The sequence below is a fragment of the Ovis aries genome, chromosome 7 (assembly GCF_016772045.2).
Source record: "Ovis aries strain OAR_USU_Benz2616 breed Rambouillet chromosome 7, ARS-UI_Ramb_v3.0, whole genome shotgun sequence".
Classification (NCBI taxonomy): Eukaryota; Metazoa; Chordata; class Mammalia; order Artiodactyla; family Bovidae; genus Ovis; species Ovis aries.
In genome coordinates this window covers 67,717,025-67,740,724 of record NC_056060.1, presented here as the reverse complement: position 1 = coordinate 67,740,724, position 23,700 = coordinate 67,717,025, and the positions used below count along the sequence as shown (strand labels likewise).

The following is a 23,700-nucleotide window of genomic DNA, read 5'->3' as shown; positions in this document are numbered from 1 at the left end:
AGTTTTCATTTTTATTTATTAGTAGTGTGTTAACTAAACAATCTGGTTTTTTTTTCTACAGAAACCATCATTTCAAAAGAAGACATTTAAACAAAACATAGCTTCATTTTAAATGTTTAATGGAATATTAAGATATACAAATTTTCACATGTCCTACTGGAAAAACAATTTAGCAGGTGGTTTCCATTCCAGAGCATCTGTCCATCTATAAATGCTGTGCATCAAATATTAAACACTATACTGCCATAAATTACACAGACTGGCCCTGCCTGAGAAAAGTCAACCTGGACCTCAGAATAATCTGCTTTCAAAGCAGTAAACTAGTAACACAGATAAGGCATTCCACTGTTCCAAGCTATATATAGACAATAATGTTATCATATCCACAAAACAGCTGTTGATAATAATGGTTGAGAAACTTTCAACTCATGCTACTAGTTTTAACCATTTTATAAGAGTAACCTCAAGAACTTCTTTGGCAATACTCATTTTATGCTTCTCTTCATTGCTACTAAGTGTGGTTAGATGGAAGATATTTGAATATTTGACTTCGAATATTCTTCTTCCTGACACGTTAATGAAATATTTCATAGGGAAACCTCCCCAGTTGGACACTAACATATAATTATATAAACACACGCACATAAACATGTTTTATATATATTCTTTCCCTGATAGCATATTTCAAAATATATTGCAATGTTAACTAAAAATTTACTGTATAGTTATTAAAAATACTATTGTAGTTTCTTAGCAATATGGTCAGGGATCCTGCCTTCTATCTTATATTTTCTATGATCCTCAGTTTTACCATGATTAAGTAACTTGCCATTAAAAGATATTCAGAAAGTTTAGTTATTAAATTCAAATTAGAGATGCTCATTTGGCACCAATATAAGTTAGATATGCCCTTATTTGAGTCACTGTTTATTCAGAAATTGGATCATAGAAGTCTGAGCCAAAAAGATGTATAAGAAAAGTATCCAAATATATAACCTACAAATTGATACTAGAATAATGAACTATAAAGCATTTAAAAAAGCTTTGTCTATAGTAATAACACTAGTCATCAAGAATTCACTATTTAAAAACAAATTTTGTTATACATCATTGTTTTTACTTTTAAGGTTCTCAAAATATACTTGAGAACTAAATCTCCAAATTTGACATCTGGCAAGGCAAACATTGACACTGATATTGGTAATAGTTTTACAAAGTGAATTCCTTGAGAAATCTAGCATGAAACATCTTACAAGTTTATCCTTCAAATATTATACACATTTTCATAGAATATTTCAAAGATTAGAGTTATGGAAGAAGGGTACCCAGTTAAGCAAGAAAAAGAAAAATTAGTAAAATAGTAAATAATACTGTGGAAAATAGTTATTTTGATAAATTTAAAATACTGAGTTTGAAGTATTTTTGTAAACGTATCTTTACGAAAAAGATCTGATTCATGATGGGAACATAATAAGCTTCTTCCTCAAGAAAGGACAAAGTTAAATAAAGCTCTGAAATCAGAAGTCTTAAGATGAATAATTGTATATTGTGACGTGTTTTCCCCAATTGGATTTACCACATTCCATGACAGTTTTTAATGGGGGCGGATGGGGAGAAACTGTGCAGTTTCATAAAATAGAAGCATTTCTCTCAGCCTAAACTGCAGCTTTGCTTTTGGGTTATCTCGGGGCCAATATATATACACTCTAGTATATGAAACAAAACTAGAAGATATACTTAGAATGTAGTCTTTGTTACTTCAAAGCCTAAGTTTCCTAAAATCATTGTTGGGCAAAGTAAAAGGAAACGTTTGTTCTATTACGTAAGAAATAAACTTCATTTGGTATTCAATTGACTTTCTAACTTAGCAGGCAGGACTTTTACATCTTCAAATACTGAAAATAAATTGCATTCTTGGCCCTTGCTTTAAAAGGTTATGGAGAATAAATGCACACCCTGGTAGTGTTCTAGTGATCTCCCTAATCTCAGTTGCACTTTGTCAGAACGAGGTAACTGGTAGTTAAGTGAAATACCCTAGATCAAAGGGGGATTAATCACCAACTGAATCCTTGCTGAATAAACCTGTCATTCAAGAAAATTATTTCCACTGAACTTAGCAGAGGATTGAAGGTATTTGCATAACAGGGACCAACGTACTTCAGCCAGGTTAAAAGGTTCAGAATTCATCCCATGTTTAGCTTTTTGCCTCCTTTTCCTTTCAGCGGGCTGGTACAATGGTTTCTAATCTGATAATACAGCTAACTATCTAAATGATGTCAGAACAGGAAAGTATTGCAAAGTTTGGATGAGGGATGGATCAATTTCACTTTCAGTAACTCCTAAATCTGATTTGTTGGAATTTAAGATGTAATCCTAAAAAAGTCCCTTAAACCTGAGGACTGTTTATTAACATCCCTTTTCTGACCTTTGTCTTAGAAACCACCACTGTGCTGTGGCAGCAGTCCCAGCAGAGACTCTGGATGATAACTCGAGCTACCTACCTCCCAGGGGTGGCGCAGAGTCCATGAATGTCTAAAAAGAATTCTGAAATACTACAATAAAAACTAGAAGAAAAATACTAGCAGTTACTCTATGTATAACATTGTGCTTTGAAACACCTTAAACCATACGATGTATAAAACTAGTTTTAACTCACTAGAAATACTGTTAGTGTAAATAAATTAATTTTATAAGACTAATGTTTTATTAAAAATTTTTTAAACAAATAATGTAAGAATTCCTGACAGGTTATTTTCTTCAAAGCTGACATTTGAATTAATTATTTAAAAAGTAAAAGGTAAAAATTGCCCACCACTGGAAGGGGACTGACTGACACTGTAAGGGTACTGCTGACTTAAAAAGTTTAAAAAATACTGTTTGTAAAAAATAAAGAAATGAGTTTTATCAAAATCATGAACTATCTTTTCTGGAGTACATTTTCAGAAATTTAACACTTTTTGTACATTTTGGGTCTACTGAAGAATAATCACCCATATGATAGACATCAGATTTCATAATCATATTTTGGCACTAAAAGGGAATTTAGCAATTCTGCCTCTGGAGTAGGTCTGACACCATCCAAATCTTTAACTGGAAGTAGGTGCTCATATTCAGTGCAAATGCACAGCATCTTTCAAGTTAAAAAATGCAAAGAATAGTTATCAAAGAAAATGAATAAAATCCATAGTGGGATAATTTTTTAGAAAATGATTGAAGTTTTAACCCAAGAAAGGACTCTTAGAATGTCTTATAGCTTAGAATAAGAACATGTCAATCACGATTAAGCTTCTGGAATCGGAATCCCTTTGAAATGCAGCTGTTTCTTCTTTAATTGTGGCAGCGGACTCTGAAGAAAAGAAAGGTCCAGCCTTAAAGATGAGTAAGGAATACAAAATAGCTCAGGATTAGTTGTGGAGTTCAAAGGTCGCTAATTACACTAAGGAGTTCCCAGACACAGAGAAAACATTAAACAGGTCACCTACCAAACGGGAAACAGACTTTGTCTTCAGAAATTATCCTGAAGTGACAGGTTTCTAGACAAAATCAAAAGCATCACAGTGTGCCCAGCTGATCTCAACAGGATGAAAACATGAGTTAGTTTAAGTTCTGTAGCGGTATGTTAGAATGGAATGGCAACAGATGGCATCAGGTTCCCCATCGTCCCTATACTTCTCCAGTACTTCTTAGATTTTCCTCAGGTTTCTAGAAATGTCAGAGCAAAGATTCACTGGTTTTTCTGACTGCTTATAAAGTTTTACCTAGGGGTTTATTATATGGAATCTCAGCCCACTCACTAGAGAAATGCCTCTTCCCTGTTTTAGTGTGCTTGGATAAACATTTATACAATCAAGATGTACAAATAGCTCCATTAATATAAGTGAAATGTTAAACTTTGCTTGAGTTTAAGAGATTAAAAAAAACTTAAGGGGAATGATTTCTTCTTTCAAAAGGCAAGTTTTTTACTACTGATTATCTGTGATGAGCCTAGAATAACAAGCTAAAGTCCTGGTCTGGATTTTACTCTATTTTCATTACTTGGGATGATTTTGAACATAGAACATTATGCCATAAGACTTTGCAGAAAAGGAATTTATAATGAGTAGGACTGACCTTAATTTTAAAAATCATATTTCAAATCCTAAATTAATATGCAATCTCATTTCAAAGTATCATAGCTCTCTTTCAGGAAGTTCGCAGCTTTTTCTAAGCTTTTCCTTAAGAGACTCATAAAAAAGAAACCAAGATATAATTTAACTGAATATTAATTTGTGATGCATATTTTTTATAACTCTTCTGTTCTGTAAAAAGAAACTTGACATGGAGTAAGTTTTGAGGATCTTAAGATTTCATCTTTTCTTGCATTTCATCTTTCCTTTAAAGTCCAACTTGACAATGAGCTACTACGAAAATAGAAATGATTGTAAAAACAGGTAGAGAATAGAGTATGACTGGCTGGTTCTTAAAGAAACCCAGAGCATGCCAATAAGGAAACAAGAGTGACAAATGTAAAGATAATGTGCTACATGAAACTGAAATAAGATTAAGTGATACTCTATACCCATAAAATAGCTTTTGAATTTTAACCTGAATTCATCCATTAATGAATTACAATAAAACAGAGAAAAAGCAATACTCTATCTAAATTTACCTTTAAAATTTTGGCTGCAGATATTCAGTAATCACAAAATACTATGCTCAGCTTCAGAAGGTATCCCACCCCTCTTAATATGCTTACTGATATCCTAAACAAAATGTTACTGTTGCAGCTTATTAAGTTTGCCTGAAAGTATCTCTAGAACAGAGATAAGCACTGTAAATAGAATTATGCAGATTCTTTATTAGTCAGTAGGATAGTTCTTATTAAAAACATGTTACTGTTTAAACGATTTTCCTTCATTTTCACTGGCTATTTTCTCAAGAGATTTACAGTTGTTTCTAATGTGGTCTCTAGTATTCTGTAACAAAGCATTGTGCTAGCACTTAGTACTCGGGTTTGCAAAAGCAAATAGTTTTTTTTAATCTTACATGTCACCTACAATCCATTGGGAGTGGCAGCCTGCAGCTCTGGATTGAGAAGGAGCTTGATTCCAAATCCAGGAATGCCCAATGGAGAAAGAGGGCTGTGATTGATTAGCCATGTCTGCCACAGGGGCAGGAAGAAGCACATATGGCAAGGAAAGTTAAGACTAGTCTAAAATAAGCTGAAAGTCTATCACTAGATTTTATGCTCTGAATCATACTTAAGTAAAATCAAGGGTAAAAAAACTAAATACATTAGTTTTTAAAATGTTCTTTCAAACTAAATCAGACTAAAAACATTGAACAAGAATATTTTATCATTAAATAAATGATTTTCAATTACAGTTTATGTGTATATACATTAAAAATAAAAGACTATGATTTAATTTACTAGTGTATAAATCCCATTTAAACATGAGACAATTACAGTAATAATGATCCATATGTTACTGGAGCAGGAGCTTTAGAATTCCAGATGTAATAGTCAGAAGAAATTAGCTTCCGGTCTAAAAAAAAAACATAAGATTATATTAACAAAATTTCAATGAGAAAGCAAAGTCATGGTATTTAAAATTTTGGAACACAATTATTTCAAGGAAGGAAATTCTTTGAGATAGTCATTTCAATTCAGTTTTCATCAAGGCATTATTATAACTTTTACCACTTTAAAAGTATGGGTTTATTAAATACATGAATAATCCATCTTTTAGCCTATATATTCCAAATTTATGCCGATATCCTTCATGCTAAACCTGTTAATTTTTTTCTCACATCTTACCTAAATTGTTTCTTATAGACCATTACTTCAGCTACAAAAACATTAAAAATACGTTTATTGGTTTCCCTTCTGTAACCTCTTCATCACAGTTCTGATTCTATTCTTGCTATTCTTTATGCATTCAAAGTTTCATAGAAAGAAATACATACTTAACTTTCTGCTGCTGCTGCTAAGTCACTTCAGTCATGTCCGACTCTGTGTGACCCCACAGATGGCAGCCCACCAGGCTCCCCCATCCCTGGGATTCTCCAGGCAAGAACACTGGAGTGGGTTGCCATTTCCTTCTCCAATGCGTGAAAGTGAAAAGTGAAAGTGAAGTTGCTCAGTTGTGTCTGACTCTTCGCGACCCCATGGACTGCAGCCTACCAGGCTCCTTCGTCCATGGGATTTTCCAGGCAAGAGTACTGGATTGGGGTGCCATCGCCTTCTCCGACTTAACTTTCTAGTAATGTTTTAAAAAGGTTGCTTTAGTGGTTTCTTATAGTTCTGATCAGATTTAAGGTTTCTGTTTTAATAGTTTTGAACAACTGACAACTTCTTTGAATTAAAGTTTTTTGACATGTAAAACTGAGACGATAACGTTCGTTTGGAGCTAGACACATGTAAATTCTTATTCCATACATCTCTATTTATCCAGTCCTGCCTTTTCTACAATACCTCTTCATGCATCTTCTTCATAATGAAAAGGATAGGTGTACAATACTGGCCTGCTGCTGTCCATGGGGTCACAAAGAGTTGGATACAACTGGGTGATTGAACAACAATGATACATTACCTTGTTGCCTTTTTTCATTGTTACTTCAGTTTGAGAATCTAGTAACACTGAGAGGCAACAGCATATTGGTTAGGTGGTCAGGCTCCAGTGACCGACTGCTTGGATTTGAGTCCCAGTTCCACAACTTACTAGCTATGTGATCCTAATCTCTCTGTTCCATCAGCATCCTCATCCATCAAATGGAGATAATACTTACATAGGGCATTCTAAGGATTAATGAGTTAGCCTGTACTCAAAACTATGCCTGGCACACAGCAAGCAATAAAGATTAGTTATTATTATTTAAATTACCATCATGAGCATTATTAAACTATTATCAGAACTAAGTTGAATATTATGAATAGAAATTTTCTTGTCAAGATAATTGCAAAATAAAGTTTTTCACATAGTTGCACAAAGTGATAGCTATCTTTTGAAACTAAAAGAAGAAGGAAATAAGAGATTAGTTACAATTATCCATTTAAAATGACCTCTTTCATTCATATATTAAGGAGCAGGTATATTACTGAAGCGTTCCATTCTGTATTGTGCTCTCTGAAAGTTACTACAACGTTTAGTAATATTAACAATATACTTACAATATTTTAGATTTTATCTAAATAGACAACATATTTCCCACAGAAACACTGGTCTATTTACATTTAGACAATACTTCTGGTTTGTCCAAGCTAACAACTATACTGTGCCTTCATAAAAAATTTTTTAAAAGACATTATGAAGATTCTTTTATACATACGAATTTCTTTAAAAAAAAAAAAACAAAAAATGATATAGGAGAAAGCACAGGGAAAACCTCGGCAGTAAAGAATATGGCTTACTCTGGTTATACCTCATAGAATTTATTACTGCCATTCACAAGTAATTACCTAGAATTCAGTAGTTCTGAGTTCTATAATCTTTTGAAACTTTCAAATTACAAAGTCTTATCCTATCTTTCCTGCTTTAAGGACCCTAACCCTTAGTTTAAGATTGTTGTTTTTCAGCTGCTAAGTTGTATCCAACTCTTTGCGACCCCATGGACTGTAGCCCACCAGGTTTCTCTGTCCATGTGGTTTTCCAGACAAGAATGCTAGAGTGGGATGCCATTCCCTTCTGCAGGCTATCTTTCGAACCCAGGGATTGAACCCACATCTCTTGCACTGGCAGGTAGATTCTTTACCACTGAATCACCAGAGAAGCCCTGATGATTTAGATATACTTATCTAAATATGATAGCTCTGCTCTTAACATATGAGGCAAAAAGGTTTCTACTTTTGTTCAGCTAACTCCACCCTCATTCTAACTACTTGTTTGTTTTATGCCATATGTCTGTATTTGATCCGAATTAAAGTTTCTTTTTTCATAAACTTATATTTTTATTCTCTTTCTGTACATATTGGCAATGATAAAGCTTAAAGATGCATATCTTATGACATAATTAAATTGGTTTCCTTTACCTATATTCTCACATCTGTTTATATATATATATAACACTATATACATATGAAACATACATATATATATGAAACACTAACAAACTCACTAAAGGCAGGAAACTTTCTATTGTTCTCCTTTTGGTAAAGCAGGGTACAAAGTAATGGTCACTGACTATGACACTGGCTAAAAATGTTTAAAATTTTAATACTCATACTTAACATTTATTGAATCCATGCTACATGCTAAATATTATGTTGAGTGCTTGATCAATATAAATTTTATTTAAACCTCATAAAAATCCTGAAATAAATAATACTACTAATTCCAATTTATACATGAGGAAATTAAAACTTTAAGTAAAGTTCACTAACTTGCTCAAGCGTCAAACAGTATATTATAAATTGAGCAAAGCAAATTCACCTTTAGACTAGAGCCTACCTCTATGTCAATCCTTACTCATTCAGACCACTTTATAAATAGGAGAAGGCAGAGGGCAATGGATATAACCTATTAACACAGGATGGATTAGGCCAGAATTTTTATAAATTGGGATTATTTTCTTATCTTTTTATTTCACATTTTAATTTTATCTTAGTTAATAATAATATAACACCACTTTAATTCCCTCAAGTTGGCTTGAATCTGTGCAACTTACGTGTACTTATTTTTGGTTTTCCTGATGCAAAAACTTGAACTGAATGCTGATCAACATAACATCCAGTGAGTGTGTAATCTAAGATCCTAAAATGAAGCTAGAACCAGAAGAGAAATGTACCAAGTTAAAGTGATTATTTGTTAAAAATGATGGTCACATTTTTTTTCCCTTGACACAATTTTAGGAATTTATTTCACACAATTCACAAAATAAAAATCACAAGTAATATTGTTTATGTGTGCATGTGTATGGACACATATACACTAATCTTTCCCTTCTGCATTAGAGTCACTTCTTTGTAAGGCTGCCGTTACGAAGCGCGTAACACGTATCAGGCCCGTCACTAATGTACAGTCTAATCTACACGGCAAGTTATCTGTATTTTGCAAACAAGGGAACAGAGGTTCAGAGGTGGAAGCAGGTAGAAGAATGGGCACTGGAGCTCAGAGCCAACTGATTACAGATGCCGCTGGCCCTTCCCTGCGGTCTGCTGTTCTGTACGTTCTCTTCTGTCTCTAAGACTAGGTGATTGCGATATAGTTCAGATCATAATACTTTTACACACCTTTTAGCAAAACACAAGCATGTAATTATTAAAAAGGGAACCCCAGTTTATCTGGTTTTGGAGGGAATAAAATGCTCTAGTTAATTTTTCATAAAACTCAAATTTAACTTATGTAGAACTTTTCTAAAATGTAATCAACGAATGTAATGAATGAATGTAAGTTCCCAAATTTAATTGATCATGTAGTGTCATTAGTATAAATGCCAGTTAATATACTGTGCTATAACAGACAGGGCCATTAGTACCTTCGCTGAAAGCATAGTGTTAGCCACATAAACTATGAAAGGTCTATCACAGACCAGCCTCCTTTTGTGGTGATTCTTATCTTTGCTGCTAAAATCTTTTGAATTTGCAATAGCCTGATAGTTTTTCCATACTTTTTTCTTTCTTCTTCTTTTCCTGAATATTTCTCTCATTTCCTCTTTCTTCTTTTGATTGTCAAAGTAACTGATCACATGCATAGATATAATTTTCAGGTCTCCTCAGCAATTTTTTTCCCTATTGCCACTCAAATTATCTAACAGTAAAGAGCTATGGCTTCCTTGTTTGGCATAATTCTGGATGCTGGAAGTTATGACAATGCAGATTTCCACAAAACTAGATATTATAAAAATAAATCTATTCAGTGAACACAAATATCTATTACATGCTTTCTATGACACTGTAACTGGTTAGGTGATGAAAATGAATAGAAAAGTTATAGTCCCTACCTTTGAAAAAACATATAACATAGTAAACATCCCACTTTTTTTCTGAAAAATATACAGAAGTGGGAATTTTTTTTAACAATCATTGAAACAAACCTTGTGGACACAGTTGAAGTCAATACAGAAGAAATACCATCAGGGTACTTCTGATTTCACTACTATTTCCCCTAGTCACTTTTACATATAGATTTCAATCTATCTTCTTGGATTTCTTTGATACTATTTTATTTAAATTTTCCCGCTACCTTTCTCATCACCTTTTCACTTTCCTTCGCTAATTCTCCTGAATCTTCCTATTTTCTCTTATCTTTTTCTGACCTTATTCATTTCCACTGCCTTAACTATTTCTTTTCCGTGGATAACTCCTAGATTCTATGAACAGCTGAGCTTTCTCAGACACCACCTTGGTGTAAGTTGCTATTACCTGCAACAATGTGATATGAAGCCCACTCCCTCTCAACTTTCTCTGTATTTCTTCTAAGAAATAGAGCTTTCTTCTAAGTATGTTTATCCATTCTTCAAATATTTATGTGTGAGGTACTGAACTAGATGCTCAGAATAAAATAATGAATGGGATTCACGTGGTCTCTGCTCTCCAGGAGCTTCAAGTCTGGTTTGTTGTTGTTTAGTCAGTTGTGTCCGACTCTTTTGTGACCTCATGGACTGTAGCCTGCCAGGCTCCTTTGTCCATGGGATTTCCCAGGCAAGAACACTGGAGTATGTTGCCATTTCCTCCTCCAGGGGTGCTTCTTGACCCAGGGATCAAATGCATGTCTCTTGTGTCTCCTGCACTAGCCAGACAGATCCTTTACCTTTGAGCCACTTGGGAAGCCCCTGGTTTAAGTCATAATTGTTTTTAATGATATCATCTTTGACTTAAAACTATTTCTTATCTTTCTACTTAATTAGTGAGATTAAAGGATTTACCCTTATCACAGCTCTATTCTTTTTTTTCCCTTTCTCTTTCTGAGACACTATACTAGCTCAGCATCATTTATTTATCATCTTTCATCTGAAATACTAAAAGTTTCTTTGTCTCTAGCTTTTTTCCTCTCTCATCTTCTTCACATCCATTTTGGCTGATCCTCATAAAGTTCCACTTTCTGAAGGACCACTCCCATACTCAAAAAAAGAATAACATTTTCTAACAAGCAGTGAAAGCCAGATTCAAATCCTCTACAGTCCAGACCTAAATCACTTATCTAGCCTTCTGTGTAACTACTGTTTCTAGCACAGGTTCCTAAATATGCCTAGTTATCCTTCATTCCCATGATTAAACCATGACTTTACCTATACAAATGTTAGTTCCATCTTTAAGGCTTCATATTCATGCTTAACTGGGCCTCAGAGTTTTCCTTAAAGTTCATCACTACTACAAAGCCTTCCTTGACCACTTTGGTTGGAAGAGCTTAGCCTTTTTTTGAAAGTCCAAAAGCAGGTAGTCCTGATTAATTACTGACAAGCATCACTGAAAAATCCATAGAGCGCAAAGACTGTATCTTATATTCTTTGTATACAAATCTCAAATGTGGTATCTTAAGAGCTGGGTAGAAAGAAGTTAAATTGAAGTGTTTTAAATTTTACATAATTCTTTCCTCTTAAAATATTTAAGTATTACATGAAATAGAAAGTGATTAATAAATAGAATTTTACTAAAATCTAGAAGAGGACTTAGACAAAAAGAATTCCTACCCCCAAAAGGATCAGAAAACATCAAAAATCAATTAGATACATGTATTTCAGAAACAAAGGAAAGATCTCTAATGCAGAGCCATATAAATATAGTTACCTTTAAATATGCTGTACCTCCAATGCAAATCTGGTCAAATGACTGCTTTTCATGGTTCTTGGCTCCAAAAGTTACAGTTCCAGAAAGACTAATTTCCATTGATTTGGGAAACTTCTGTCCTAGAAACGGAAATACACCAACCAACTATTATAAATTAAATAGGTTCTACAGCAAATGAATGAAAGAAAAAAAAACAAAAAAACCAAACCTAGTTTACCAATAATCCAGACCAATAAGCTTTTCTCTCGAAATACTTCAAGCTGGCCAAAACTAGCTTTGTACTCCACATGTGTGATGGGACCTCTTTAAAAAAGAAATGGAGATAATAGAAAAAAAATCACAGATTTAAGTTTGAAGAGATATATGTCAAATCTTGCTACTGTGACTTAATACAAGGATAACATAAAGCAGATCTGCACTTAAGTTTGCAAAATAGAGCAAAATAAATAACGAGTATCATATCTCAAAAAACATAGAAACACAACAAACCTTTTTGGTGATGCTATACATTTCATCATTAATTCTAAAGATGACCACAAAGTCATACAGAATGTATTAATACAGGCACATGAATTATATAATATTAAAACTATGATTTTTACTATATAGTATGTAGCCTTTGAAAAGAACTGTGCTGTAGAACAAATTTAAAAGTAGAACTGGTAAGGAAAAATCTTATAATTGACTTAATTCACCAGGTTTTATCGTTGGCTTAACTTATTAATATAGGTACAGTGCAGAGAAATTGCTAGAAATAAAGCCAGTAAAAAATAATCCCTGAGGAAGCTATATTGGCTGAAGCTTATAATTTACTAGCAAATTTAACCAGAAAAATGGTGACAGTTAAAAACAGAGAGATTATTTTTACGACTATGTTTTGGTTCAGAATCAACACACATTTGAATAACACAAAATTTTTAGATCTTAAAAATAAGGTAAAAACCAAGACAACTTAATTATAGGGCAGTGCCAATGTACTGAGGAAGGCAGAAATCATGGCATCATGTAATTTTATTCCTACCTGTTGTAAAAAGGTATATGAGCTTCACAGAATTCAAAACTATTTTTCACACTTTCATGAAGTTTTAAATTAACTGTTATTTTTAGTTGTACTTCTTCTTCTTTCACTTGATAAAAACCCAAAATTGGTGGAACAGGGACCTGGAAACAAAACAAACACATTTTTTACATGATTCTCAAGTTAATGGGTCTAAAATGCCAATGGTGACTGAGGAAAGAGCTGTGCAGTAATATAGTCACTATAGACACATATGTATGCCTTGAATGACTATTAGGTTACTCGAACTCATTCTGACAACAGATGATGGAGCTACAGTCCTTCTAAGGACAGGGATTCTTCCATCTCTTTCCATTTCCAGAAAGGTACCTTACAAAGGTGTGTAATACATTCTTTTTCCTACTCTTGCTTGTCCAGATTCTCCTCCTCCAGGTTTTCGATGACGTACAACACACAGAACATGCACTAGACACACTGATCCCTGACATACGCTCACAGTTCCTGCTGCTCTGCTTGTATCTTCACTCCCCCATCCTCCCAGGTCAGCAGTCACTTAAATTGGTCGTGAAAAAGCTGATTAAGGGGAAACAATTTGAATCTTCTGGTAAGTAACTCATGAAAAGGTTTTGTTTGGACCAAAATATGGTGATTTCCTAACAACACAATTCATAGATATAAAGATTAGCAAAGTGCCAACTTCTCCAAGGTCGCTTACCTGGGAAGTGTAGTAGCATAAGTTGAATGACTCTAACGGCGGGGTGAGCGGAAATTTGTACGGTCCACTAAATGCAGAATCATCCATTGCATCAATGCTACTAGAGGTCAGAATGGCAGAGTCAAGAGATGTCACACAAGGATGAACCAGAATATCCTGAAGTGGAGATCCATTGGTAGGGAGACTCAAGCTAATGGTAACATTTGGCATGCTTCCCTCTAGATCACACTGCAACACAAACAGATATCACCGAGAGCTTTGAAGAAGTCATCTTCCGGATGAGGTTTTTCTTAATTTATCTGAGGCACTTTTCACAACTTAACTCACTTTTCTTGCAAGGAATTATACTCATTGCTTTCTGTGTTCTGGATAATGATTCTATTTCGGCTCTCAGAAACCCAAGCTAGAAACCAGAAGAGCCTTCTTAGAACCCTCTGCTTACATTTAAAATCCTTAAAAAACTACTTTTCTCTATTCCTGTTACAAAAAATATTTCTGTCACAGCCCTCTAAGTGTATCTAGACTCACTTTCCTCTAATCAATAGATACTCCATCAATGCCAGAGCTATCTTAATAAAATAATCCTAATTCTATTGTACCTATGTCAAAACCACTCAACAGTTGCCCCTCAGTTTTATATTACTTTTAAAGCCTTTGCTGTTTGGTTCCCACCCATTTCTTTAGCCATTTTCTACCCCACAAGTAATGCTCTAGACTTACTGGATTCTTGAATTTACCTGAATAAACCATATCTTCTATCTACGCTTTTGTACGTGCTATTCCCTCCAGCAACAATGCTCTTTTCTTCTTAAACAGTCAATTCATTACACGTGTTGTGTGAAGCCTTATATTCTGTATTGTCACCTCCGTGGCCTACCTTTGTTATGCAGAGAAGCCCAGGATCTTCCTCCCTGTGGTCTGGGTTAGTTTGCCAATGAGAGGTACTCATGAGAGATTTAGGAGATAGAAGGGAAAGGGAAGTCATTATAGTAGGAAAGTCATGGAAACCAGATATGACAGCTTCACAGACCTCACTCTGAGCTCTGTTTTAAGGCAGTGGTGGTCAGACACAGCACTTCCTCAGACTTTTCCATGAACTCCTGCTTTGGGGTTGTAACACAGATGTGGCTGCTTTTCTGTTAACTCTGGCTTCTCTGTGTATCCTAGTCTCTAGGCTAGAGCCATTAGTTACTATCAGAGGATCAGAGACTTACTCTTTCAGTTCCTCTTATACTTGAGTAAACAAACCCTCATTTCTATACTAAACATCATGATCATCTATTTGTATTAGACCAAGAATAGAAGCCAATTCAAAATTCCCAGAAGCCAAAAACTAGGGTCAGTCTACCAAAGACCTATTTAAATACCATGATATGAATTAATATTAAATTATATATAACATATTCCCTGTTCATTACCACAGAATGAAAAAACACAGGGAATTTCCCTACTTTTATTTTACAGAACTTAAGAGAGCCTCAACAACTTTAAGAGGTGTGAATGACATAATCTGCAAACACCTTAAGTTGGAGACATTTATGATAATGATTTCCATTAAAAGTAGTAACTGGAATGTATTTTTGACCATAATGGAAGAAAGTGTAAAGAAAACACATACATTTTTAGGTCACTTTAAGGTTAAAAGGGGCTTCCAATGTGGTGCTAGTGGTAAAGAACTCATTTGTCAATGCAGGGAAAGTAAGAGACATGGGTTCAATCCTTGGGTCAGGAAGATCCCCTGAAAGAGGGCATGGAAACCCATCCCAGTATTCTTGTTTGGAGAATCGCATGGACAGAGGAGCCTGGTGGGCTACGGTCCATAGGATCTCAAAGAGTCAGAGTTGGACACAACTGAAATGACTTTGCTTGCATACAAGGTTAAAAAGAAAAATAAAGACTCAATTTGTCTGCCAGGACCATTTTAATTCTCTGTTCTTGAAATCTACTTTAAATCTATTAGATTTTTACATAGCTACTCAACATTAATACAGGCTTCCCAGATAGTTAGTTGGTAGAGAATCTGCCTGCAATGCAGGAGTCCCTGGTTCGATTTCTGGGTTGAGAAGAGCCACTGGAGAGGGAGGGGATAGGCTACCCACTCCAGTATTCTTGGGCTTCCCTTGTGATTCAGCTGGTAAAGAATCTGCTTGCAATGCAGGAGACCTGGGTTCATTGCCTGGGTTGGGAAGATCCCCTGGAGAAGGAAAAGGCTACCCACTCCAGCATTCTGGCTTGGAAAATTTCACGGACTGTATAGTCCATGGGGTTGCAAAGAGTCAGATATGACTGAGTGACTTTCACTCACTCAACATTAATATGATATATAAAAAGTTTATTAGTGTAGAAAATAAAGGAAGAAAACAGAAAGGACACCTCAGAATATTAATATACATGTATAAGCATTCTTTTTTGGAGGGTTTCTATTTTTGATCATTATTGAATGTGGCAATTATCACTGCTAATTGTATTGTTATTTTCATTGGCTTTTCCTATTATTTAACCTTAAACCAGAGAACCCTATATTTACCTAGTGACTTGTTTAAATAAAACATGAGTCCCTGAAAATGATTTCAGATATTAAGTCAAAGATTTGTCAATTTCACGCTCTCTAAAAAAAATGGAAAGTAAGTATAGTGACTTTAAAATATTTTCACAAGTTCTTTGATATTACTGTTTCAAAAGATGGAGCCTAATTCCACTTCCCTTGAATGTGGACTGACAAAGTGATCTGCTTCTGGTGAACAGAAAGTGGTAGAAGTGATGCTATGTGACCTTTCAGTCTAGGTAACAAGAATAGCTTTCACTTGTGCCTCAGGTGGCTGTCTGGCTGCCTGTTCAATTGTCTGTTTGATCAAAGGGAAGTCACCAAGTTGTGAGAATGTTCTTAAGCAGCCTGTTGAGAAGTCCATGTGGAAACGAACTGAGGTTTCCTACCAACAAGGGCCAGCTTGCTAGCCATGTGACTGAGTCACCTCACAAGCAGAACTTCCAGTCCCACTCAAACCTTCGGGTGACTGCAGCCCCAGCTGAAACACTGACTGTGACAGACATCCACATTAGAAGTTCCCAGCTAAGTTGCTCCTAAAGTCCTGACCTATAAAAACTACAAGTATAGTAGACGTTTACTGGTTGTGATGACAGGTTAATTCATTACACAGCAATGCAACTGACCCTCTGTGCAGTCAAACATCCATGTATAACTTTATAGTCGGCAGTCTGTATGCCAGGTTCTGCATCTATAGATTTAACTGTACATTCAGCCAATCACAGATAGTATGGGACTGAATGTAGTATGTATTCAAAGAAAAAAATCTTTATATAAGTGGACCCAAGCAGTTCAATCTCAGGCTGTTCAAGGGTCAACTGCATATCGCTAGTATATTTAGTAAAGAATGCAAATATATAGCATTAGAAAATTTCACTTGAATATAATATCGAATGACTGCTGTTTATGGTAAGAATCAAGAATGTCACATTATGATGTAAAATAAAGTCAGCAAAATTTACTTTTCTCCATAAATATTAAGTGGTATGATAAAACAAGTATCAGAGAAAATCTCACCTTGCAAGTGACAACTCCAACGACCTGCCATGTATCTGCTATCTCCTGTTTATCATATTGCATGGAGTTTACCTTTTCAGTGATAGAAATAGAGACTTGTGGTTTTCCTTTGTATGTTCCAGTTCTCCAGGCTGGCTGTTTTTGTAGATGAGTAACAGAAGCAAAATTAATACTGTCCAATGAATTATGTAAGTTGGCATCTAACAAAGTGCCAAAAGGACAAGTTTGTAAAAGCAAGTCAGACAACTGGCTCAACTTGGTATTTAGCTCACTGTCAGTTTTTTGACCTGAGGAAAGAAAATCCTGTACCCCAAAAAGAAGTTCAAAGCCTTGTGAAATTCCACTAATGCTAATTAATGGTGGACGAGGGGATAACGTTTGTTCAACCAGTGGAACACAAGCATATATCATGCCATTCTTCAGAAAAGCAACAACTGGCCAGAGTTCTTCACTTCCTACTCTGAGTCCATAAATGGATGTTTTATTGATGTGTGAGCAGCTATCACGACTCTCCAAAAAGTCCTTCTCGTCATCCAACAATCTCAGTTCAAAAAGCAGTGCTTTCAGGAAGGGACCATCTTCAGGAACAGGCACATAACTTGCTCCATTGAAGACTTTAGCTCTTTTTTCAACAGTTGGATACCGTCTGCATCAATGGAAATAAAAACATAATTCCTGCAAAAACTGGAAGTCCAAAACCAATACAAGGCAAATACTAACAAAACACCCAATAATAAACAAATACATACACAGACACATGAAAACCACAACCAAAAAAATGTTATATTAATGTTAAACTCTTATGTCCTTGATGTATCTCAAATGATAAACAGTTTTTACTTTTAAAAATTGAATTTAGTTCATTTTTTAAATTGGTAGGATACCTGTTTCTAATTCAAAATCCTAGACTCTTGGCTATCCAGATTCCCACTTGGTAAGCAAGGCATGTGTATGTTTAAAACATAAACACACTGTCATTTTTTAAAAACAATGATACATTTTGCAGTGAAACTTACTTTTTTCCAAGTTAGTATTCATGAAGCTACAGCTGCATAGTATTCTGTTGGGTTAAAGAACTACAATCTATCTAGATTCCCATTGGTAGAAACATCACTTCTGTTGTTACAGATAAGACTGCAAAGATTTTCTTATCTTGTTTTTCCTTCCCTTTCTCTTTCTTTCCTCCCTCCTTCTTTTTCCAATTGAGGTATAATTTACATATGACATTATATTAGTTTCAGGGAAGCAACATAATGATTCGATATTTGTATATGTTGCAAAATAGTCACTGCAGTAAGTCTAGTTAACATCTGTCACCTTATATACTTACACATTTTTTTTCTTATGATGAAAACTTATAAGACTTATCTTAGCAACTTCCAAATATGCAATGCAGTATAATTCAACTATAGTCACCATGCTGTACATTACAACCCTATGACTTACTTATTTTATAGCCATGTTTGTACCTTTTGATTCCCTTCATAAGTTGTTCCCACCCCACCACAGGATATTTTTTCTGATTCCATCTTAGTAGAGCAGGATCGAAAAAAGTAGTTTAATTTAATCCTCCACATTAGGAATTCACTAGTACCCTAAGTCTTCTTGCCAAGCTGTACAAAAATATGTGTAGTTTAGTGGTTTATCTATATGGCCTTGGAAGATACTATGAGGTAACAAAAAGAATAAAATAAGAATAACCTTCTATGGTTTACAAGCTCTATGCTGAACAATAAGTTACTAATTTGTCCCTTTTTGGGAGAAACAGGAGATACTTTTTGCCCACTTACAAAAATGTTAGATCACATTTTCTTAATTAAAAAAAAAAAGTACTTTCCCCTATTCCTTATTTCTCTACTCCAAAGTCCACAACAAAATCAATTATTTGCTATTGGTTTCTGTATAGGGCTTCCGTGGTGGCTCAGACGGTAAAGACTCAACGTGAGAGACCTGGTTCAATCCCTGAGTTGGAAAGATGCCCTGGAGGAGACATGGCAACCCACTCCAGTGTTCTCGCCTGGAGAATCCCCAGGAAGACAGAAGCTTGGCAGGCTACAGTCCATGGGGTCGCAGAGTCGGACACGACTGAGAGACTAAGCACTGCACAGCTTCTGTATAAATTGCCTAAATTCCCAAAGTCTATTTTCTTATTTGTAAAATAAGGTATGGCTAAAGAACATACAGGCAATTCTGATCAAGGATCAAGAACACACCTAGCCAAAATGTTTTTCTACTAATTCTCTAATACTAGTAATATTTTATTAGTATAGGATAAATAAGTGACAGATGAAATTATCTGAATCCAACTTATGGCCTTCATAGAGATGTTGAAATGTCCACCCAAACATATTTGAAGTTTTGTTTTGAAATATTCTGAGCATGGTGGGAAAAAACTCTGAAAACAAGAACAACTTCTTCAAGAAACTAATTATTGTACACAGTATAAAAACCTTACCTCTACAAGATATTAAAATAAGCTACAAAGCCACAGATATAAATACAATATGTTGCTGGCACAAGAACAGATAAAGTAACAGAACTGAGACAAATTGCTGTTTAAATAATTTTAAAAAAGAAAAATGAGAATGTATTTAAAGTTATTCATGTATTAGTGAACCTCACTCATTTACATTTTGATGTGCTTTCTTCACTGAGGAAAGGGAAATTTTAGCTCTTAAGTGTTCTTTTAAAATTCAAAGTGCAAGAATTTCATGACTGAAATTGTAAAAATAAGTCAATCTGGGACCTTATGCATAGTGCTAAATCGCTTTAGTTGTGTCCGACCCTTTGCGACCCTATGGACTGCAGCTGCCAGGTTCCTTTGTCCATGGGATTCTCTAGGCAAGAATACTGCAGTGGACTGCCATACCCTCTTCCAGGGGATCTTCCCCACCCAGGGACTGAACCCAGGTCTCCCGCATTGGCAGGTGGGTTCTTTTACCAGTAGTGCTTCCTGGGAAGCCCCCTGGGTCCTTATATGATTCCTCAATATGTGCTCAATAAATACTTTGTTCGATGACTCAGTCTGTCTTTTCAGATTTATTCTAGGCCTTTTGTAAAGTAGGACTTTAACTTTAAATGGCCCCACAACTATAGGGAAAAATACCAACCTAAGCTAGACTTGAGTGGCACTGTTACTGTCTATCCAGACAGCAAATCTCTAAACCAGAATCTAAATCAAGTTTTGGTGTGGGGAAAAAAGTAGTTAGAGGAAAGATCATTTGGATTCTCAAATCTTAAGTGATTTATCCTTTGGGAAATATGTGGATAATACATATACCTGTTTCACTCTAACTCTAGGCCAAGAGGTCAGAAAACAGAAAAAAATAAAATAAAACCTAATTAATTTGTTCAATGATACAAAATAAACAACTGACAGATGAATTATCTGAACCCAACTTGCTGCCTTCACAGAGATGCTGAAAAGTCCACCCAAACATATCTTAATTTTTGTTCTGAAATATTCTGAGAATGGTGGGAAAAAACTCTGAAACAAGTACAACTTCTTCAAGAAACTAGTTATTGTATGTAGCACAAAAATCTTCTCTCTATAAGATATAAAAATAAGCTACAAAGCCACAGATATAAAAACAGTATGGTGCTGGCAGAAGAACAGACAAAGTAATAGAACTGAGACAAACCAATGGAAGACATAAAAAACTATCAAAACCGCCCACAAATTAATGAAGAAAATATATACTGTTTGGAAGATGATTCAGAAAAACTGGCCCATAGTACAGAGAAAAACAAAGTAAGATTCCTACTTAATGTCACATTCAAAGATGGACTATAGATGGATTAAAGGCCTAAATATAATAAATAAAATGACAAAGTCAAGAGAAAATAATGTAGGAAGACATCTTTGGGCAATAAGGGTAGGGAAAGACTACAACAAATCCCCTAAAGGGCTAACTACTATGTAACAAAACTAAGGGTTTCTGTTTAACCAAAGTAATGAAAAGTTCATTGACAATGCTAATAAGTTAAGATCAAGTATCTGTAATAGCTAAAAATGACATAGGACTAATATCAAGATTACAGAACAAACTCCGACAAGTTACCAGGAAAAAGCCAGCAAATCTCAAAGAAAAAACAAAAAAGATGTATAGGCAATTCACAGAAAAGGAAAGCCCAAGGGCTAACATCATTGCTACCATAGAGAAATGCAAATCAAAGTAAGAAATTCTTTACAGCAATACTGGCAAAAAGTGCAGTAAGTGTTAGAAAAGAACAGAGATAGTGATGGTGACAGTGTAGACTGGTCCAAGTATCCTGAGGAGCTAATTATTTGGTAGCAGTCAAACTCAGTGTAGATATGTCTCATGTAACTGTTTGAGGTTATTTACTGCAGCATGGTTTTGATAGCTGAGTTGGAGGCAATTTGGGAGATCAGCAGCAGGAGAAGGGGATACGTAAAATGTGGCAGATGGAAACCGGGGAGTACTACAGAGCAAGTAGAAACAGTGGCCTAGATCTGCACTGTCCAGTATAGTAGCTGCCAGCCTTACATGGCTTTTTAAACTTAAAATGAAACAAAATTAAAAACTGAGTTCCTTAGTTACAATAACCACATTTCAAAAATTCAACAACTACATGTGGCCAGTGGTTACAATTTTGACAGCAGAGATTTAGAACATTTCCCATTTCCATCACTGAAGTGGTGGACAGTGATGCCCGAGATGAACACAAAGTAACCTGGATATTTCTTAAAAATAGGGCCGAGAGGACTTCCCTGCTGGTCCAGTGGTTAAGAATCTGCCTGCCAATGCAGGGGACACAGGTTCGATCCCCGGTCTAGGAAGATCCCACATGCAGTGGAGCAAGTAAGCCCGTGCGCCACAGCTACTGCGCCCTAGAACCTGCAAGCCGCAACTACTAAAGCCTACGCTCTGTAACAAGAGAAGCTACCAGAACGAGAAGCCTGTGCACCACAACTAGAGAGTTATCACTCATTGTGACTAAAGAAAGTCCACACAGCAAGGAAGACGCAGTGCAGCCAAAAAAAAAAAAAAAAAAATTATGCTGAGAAATCTGACATGTTAATGACATCAGTATCGAACAAAAGCATAACACCAATCATATGAGGTAGGCAAATGGCAGAAATAAAGATACCAAGGGGAATAGATAAATAAAGCAGGAGTATCTGGGAAGGATGGACCAAAAAGGTTGATGAACCATATTAAAGATTATAAATAACCTCCTGAGGTACTACAACAACAAATGTAAGCCAAGTATCCCTGAGAAAATAGTAAACTTTAAGTCTCTATGATTCCAGTAACAGAAATTGTTTAGGTAGGAAAGAGGGAATTATTCACATTCACGTTGCCTACCACTTTTCACTTAAAATACACTCATCTTTATCAGCCTCAACCTAGATTCAGAGCTAGTTATTAATACTTCACTATAGAGCTGTTCTCAGGGAAGAATGAATGTTTACAAGAACCGCCCATCACGGAGAATAAAAGGTGAAACAAGTTACAATTGCCGCCCATATTTTACGATGAGTTACTGTATGTGTAACTCTCTTCACAGATTTATTTTGATAAAACGTGGCAAATTTTATATAAGCGGCACTAGATCAGCTTACACCATTTTTAAAAAGTGAATTCAGTTTAATTTTTTGGCATTTTTTCAATTTTCAACAATTAAGAACTTTGGAAGTAAACAGAATTTCTAGGAATTAAACATAAGAACCTGAAAGTAACAGTCTGATACTGCTCAGCAAGGACTTTCCAGAAGAAAGAAGTAAAATGTCCTTGCACGACTTTTATTAACAAAAGTAGAAAAATCTGAAGCATTTACTGCTCAGAAAGTTTCCTTTCCTTTTGTCACATCTGTACCAATCTTACGCAGGTGGTAAGGCTGGTAAGATGGTAGGGCTTCGCTGGTAGCTCAGCTGGTAAAGAATCCGCCCGCAAGGCGGGAGACCTGGGTTTGACCCCTGGGTTGGGAAGATCCCCTGGACAAGGGAACGGGCTACCCACTCCAGTATTCTTGCCTGGAGAACCCTATGGACAGAGAGGGGCCTGGCGGGCTACAGTCCATGGGGTCGCAAAGACTCGGACACGAGTGAGCGATTTTCACTTCACTTTACTCAGGAGAAAATGTGCCAGGCATCAACTCATTTAATTTCCACAACACTATGAGGTAGTATCACAGTCTCCAGTTATTAATAACAGATGTTACAAGGGTTAAGTAACTTGCCCAGGTGTTGGACCAGGGATGAACAGCATCACAAAATTATGCTACACTATCCATCCATCTTATCTATCACGCCTAAAGATACAGATTTGCATTTACCTGGAGAATTTGACAACGCCACAAAGTGGAGTTCCTGGTTCGTGGCTTATAAGCCACACTGCCCGCTGGGCCATGATAAGCCACTAAGGCATCAGCTTATCACTAAGGTGGCCACCGAGGCAGAGCGCAGACGGGCTTTCTCAGGCGTCTTCAGAGCCACCTTCTGCTCCACCGCAAACAGATCGGGCTCAGCAGAGAAGCTAACTCCTTCAGGTGAAGTGACTAAAACCTTTGAGTCTGTCCGGGACAACGCACGCCACAAAAAGTTCCGTGAATCCGTACTTTAAGTCCTCATAAACTTATCTCCATCAGCCTAACTACCTTCTTTCTCCTGAGTCCATTTCCGGGACGGTGGCCCGCAAGGATCATAATTCCTCACTCGCTCGCGCGGAGAGCCTTTC

The 23,700-nt window shown here is 35.8% G+C and overlaps 2 protein-coding genes across 5 annotated transcripts in view; one reads left to right on the top strand and one right to left on the bottom strand.

Moving 5' to 3' along the window:
- Positions 1-23,700, top strand: part of EXOC5 (exocyst complex component 5) — a 144,787-nt gene that overhangs the window by 64,454 nt on the left and 56,633 nt on the right. The window lies entirely within an intron of this gene.
- AP5M1 (adaptor related protein complex 5 subunit mu 1) lies at positions 103-23,638 on the bottom strand. Of its 4 annotated transcripts, XM_027971889.2 has the most exons (9): positions 23,300-23,638; positions 17,000-17,645; positions 13,438-13,665; positions 12,726-12,865; positions 11,922-12,007; positions 11,705-11,823; positions 8,644-8,740; positions 5,447-5,525; positions 103-3,346 (listed from the first exon to the last, which is right to left on the bottom strand). In XM_027971889.2, exons 1-9 carry the CDS (start codon positions 23,371-23,373, stop codon positions 3,328-3,330), a joined length of 1,488 nt encoding a protein of 495 aa, XP_027827690.1. In that variant the 5' UTR covers positions 23,374-23,638; the 3' UTR covers positions 103-3,327. The 4 variants fall into 4 exon arrangements, 3 of the variants coding, with proteins under 3 accessions (XP_027827690.1, XP_027827691.1, XP_027827692.1); XM_027971890.2 differs by having other exon boundaries at positions 103-5,525; XR_003589925.3 differs by lacking the exon at positions 8,644-8,740 and having other exon boundaries at positions 3,305-3,346.

Excerpts from the sequence above, each read along its gene's own strand:
- AP5M1 (XM_027971889.2), bottom strand. The coding sequence starts at position 23,373 with ATGGCCCAGCGGGCAGTGTGGCTTATAAGCCACGAACCAGGAACTCCA. Across the intron at positions 13,666-16,999 it reads TTGGAGTTGTCACTTGCAAG|TGTGATCTAGAGGGAAGCAT; the intron begins GTGAGATTTTCT and ends TTTGTGTTGCAG. Across the intron at positions 11,824-11,921 it reads CTTATTGGTCTGGATTATTG|GACAGAAGTTTCCCAAATCA; the intron begins GTAAACTAGGTT and ends TTCCGTTTCTAG.